This window comes from Pteropus vampyrus, unplaced genomic scaffold, assembly GCF_000151845.1.
Source record: "Pteropus vampyrus isolate Shadow unplaced genomic scaffold, Pvam_2.0 Scaffold308, whole genome shotgun sequence".
Lineage (NCBI taxonomy): Eukaryota > Metazoa > Chordata > Mammalia > Chiroptera > Pteropodidae > Pteropus > Pteropus vampyrus.
The window spans coordinates 822,246-825,370 of record NW_011889089.1 but is presented as its reverse complement, the minus strand read 5'-3'; the positions used below and the strand labels follow the sequence as shown (position 1 = coordinate 825,370).

The 3,125-nt window shown below is 50.1% G+C and overlaps 1 protein-coding gene across 1 annotated transcript in view; it reads right to left on the bottom strand.

Annotated features, from left to right (window-relative positions):
• ZPBP (zona pellucida binding protein) overlaps positions 1–3,125 on the bottom strand; it is a 33,933-nt gene that overhangs the window by 22,806 nt on the left and 8,002 nt on the right. The window contains exon 3 of the mRNA XM_023521609.1: positions 1,244–1,405. Within this exon, the coding sequence (XP_023377377.1) occupies positions 1,244–1,405 (162 nt within the window). The remainder of the gene's footprint in view (positions 1–1,243; positions 1,406–3,125) is intronic.

Genomic DNA, 3,125 nt, shown 5'->3' with positions numbered 1-3,125 from the left:
GTCACCGTGGGACGGGGAGCTCTGCCGCTGCTCTGCTCACGAAGGCGCCCCCCCGCCCGCCTCCTGCTCCCCCTGACGGGCCAGCACCCCGTTGTCCGAGGTCCCACCTGCTCACGGGCCACAGCGCAGTGCGCGCGCCCAGCTGCTGCGGTCTCTGTGTGCAGAGCAGAGACCAGAGAGCATCTTGCTGCTGAGAAAATGAGCAGTTCCGTTCGCGGGTGTAAATGAAAATCGCAGACCACCCCACCCCCAACTTTGGGGGGACCCAGCGTATTAAAGAAAAGCAAGAAAAGGAAAGGCAAGGAAAGTATATGAAAGTAAATCAGTGCAGGAAGCATTGAGGAATCTTCTCATATCCCAGCTAGAACAGACAGGGAATATAACACAACCACTAGAAAGCCGCCGCAGAAGAGACGTGATTGCTAAACACGAAGTGTTCTTGAAAAATTAAAAAATACAAAACACGGAAACCTAAAAAATTAACTAACAGATAAAAACAAGTTTAAAAATCTAAGTGTCTGGAGATGTAGCAACGGGCTTCTCACATAGCGGAGGATTCAGCTACAGACGTCTAAGAGCGAAGCAGAGCCAGAGGGCGGCCCGGACACCCAACGTCGCCCGGAGGAGCCCCGGGAGGGGAGGACAGGACAGAGGGGACAGAAAGTAGTTAATCAAGAGACAAACAGAAATATGCTGTAAACACGAACAGAGATTTGTGTCACCTCACCGAAAAGGCCCATTAGTACTGGAAGTAAGTGTCACGTTGAGAGGCCCATCATGCTTTCAGCGACCCTGTGTCGGCATGTGATACATCGACGCACGCGCTGATCATGCACGGACCACGTCGCGATCGGTCCTATCTGAGGCGTGTGATGGGACGAAGCGCCACGGGGAAGCGCCGACCCCGACCGGCCGGAGCCGGCGGAGGGAGCGAGGTGCACGGGAAGGCTGAGGACAGCAGGGCCACCTCCGTTCTCTGTCCCTGGCTGGAACGCCCCTCTTCCTTTCCAGAGATCTGGCATACAACAGGCTACTAACTCAATCGAAAGAAGTCTGAATATAAGGCCAAACACCCCCCAAACACCCTCAGAAACTGTTATTGGAAGTGTCTTCTGAAGAGAGCCAGTCACCCCTACGGGAGAGACACACGGAGGGACGGGCCAGCTCGTGAGCGGAAGGGGCCAGCGAGGCGGGTCCCAGGCTGCGGGCAGACAGGCTCTGGACCGGCGCCTCCGACACCCACCCACGGGGCTCTCCCCGTCGAGATCAAACTGTTTACCCCGGGCCTGAACCCGGCGCCTCTGGGGTCTGCAACTCGGCGGGCAGAGGGAGCCAACAAGCCTAGCGTCCGCCAGCACCTGGCTCCCTGGGCAGCAGTGGCACAGGGGGTACTGGATTTTCCCTCCTGCAGAAGAGAGGGGGGTCGGTGTGACCTTGCGCAGAAAGGAGAGGGTGTGGCAGGCCTGTCCCTGGATTTCTCCCATGTCTGCCCACGTCTCTGCCCCTGCTTTTCCTACTGTGAACCCCTCACTTAGCCATGATGAGCGCCCCAAGTCCGTGTGGCAAATCCCTTGTAGCTACAGCTTACAAACTAAAATCCTCAGATAAAAATCCCAAGCTTTAAAAGATGAAAGGTACATATGACTCTTGAAAAATGAGACCGATAAAACATGACATAAAAGCCCACAGCAGCTGTTCTGGAGGCCTGGTCAGGGGCTCCCCTCACTCTCCCAGAAAGGACTGAGCGCCAGCGACTGTACGGGAGCCTTCCCTCTCCACACGCACAGTCAGGAAACGAACCGTCGAGTACGGTGCAGTGCCGCCACCAAAACGGACACAGGGGTCAACGGAACAGAACCCAAAAGAGCCACGTGCACACGGCCAACTGACTCCCGACGAAGGAGTCGAGGGCATACAGCGACGAAGGACAGTCTCTTCAATACATGGTGGTGGGAAAAATAAATGGCCGCAGGCAAAAGAATGAAAGTGGACCCCTATCTTCTACCACACGCAACAATGAACTCCACATGGACTGAAAACGAGCACACAAGACCTTGAACCACAGCTCACCGAAGAAAACATAGGCCTTGACATCACTCTTGGGGACTATTTTTGAATATGACACCAAAAGCAAAAGCAACAAAACCAAAAATATACAAGTGATACGACATTAAACGAAAAAACTCTGCAAAGCAAAGGAAACCATCAACGAAATGAAAAGACTCTACCAAATGGGAGAAAATATTTGCAAATCGTATCTCTGATAAGGGCTTAATATCCAAAGTATATAAAGAAGTCATACAACTCAAGAGCAAACAAAAGAACAATCCAACCAAGAAATGGGTAGGAAGAAGGAAAAGACTTTTTCCAAAGACACGCACATGGCTGAGCGGTACACGAAAGGTGCTCAACATCCCTAAACATCAGGAAAACGCGAATCCAAACTAAAATGAGCTATCGCCTCACACCTGTTAGAACGGCTGTCATCAACAAGACAGGAGATGACAAGTGTAAAGGAGGGTGTGGGGCAAGCACCTCGGAGGGAATGTGGATTGGTGCAGCCACTGTGGAAAATAGTACAGGGGTTCTTTAAAAAATTAAAAAGAGTGCTCCCACGTGATCCAGCAATGCCACTTCTGGGCATTTCTCTGCAAAAAACAAAATCATCAACTTGAAAAGTTATATGCGCCCCCATGATCACTGTGGCACTATTTACAACAGCCAACATATAGAAACCAGCGAAGTAGCCATTCACAGATGAATGGGTAAAGAAATGGTGGCATGTGTGTTTCTGGTACATATATCGTGGTATATATAATGTGGTACATATAATATTCCATAATGAAGTATTATTCAGACATAAAAAGTCCAATTTTTCCATTTGTGACATGGATGGACCTTGAAGACATTACACTAGGTGAATTAAGTCAGACAAAAACAAAATACTATATGATATCTCTTCTATATGGAATCTGAAAAAAAAAAAGCTTGTACAGAAAACTAACTGACTGGTGGCTGGAGAGGCAGGGAGAGACAGTGGGAGAAATGGGTGAGAGAGGTCAAAAGGCAAAAAAAAATTAATTCTGGATCCGCTCCCTTTGAGGGAAGAAAAAGGATCCCATTAA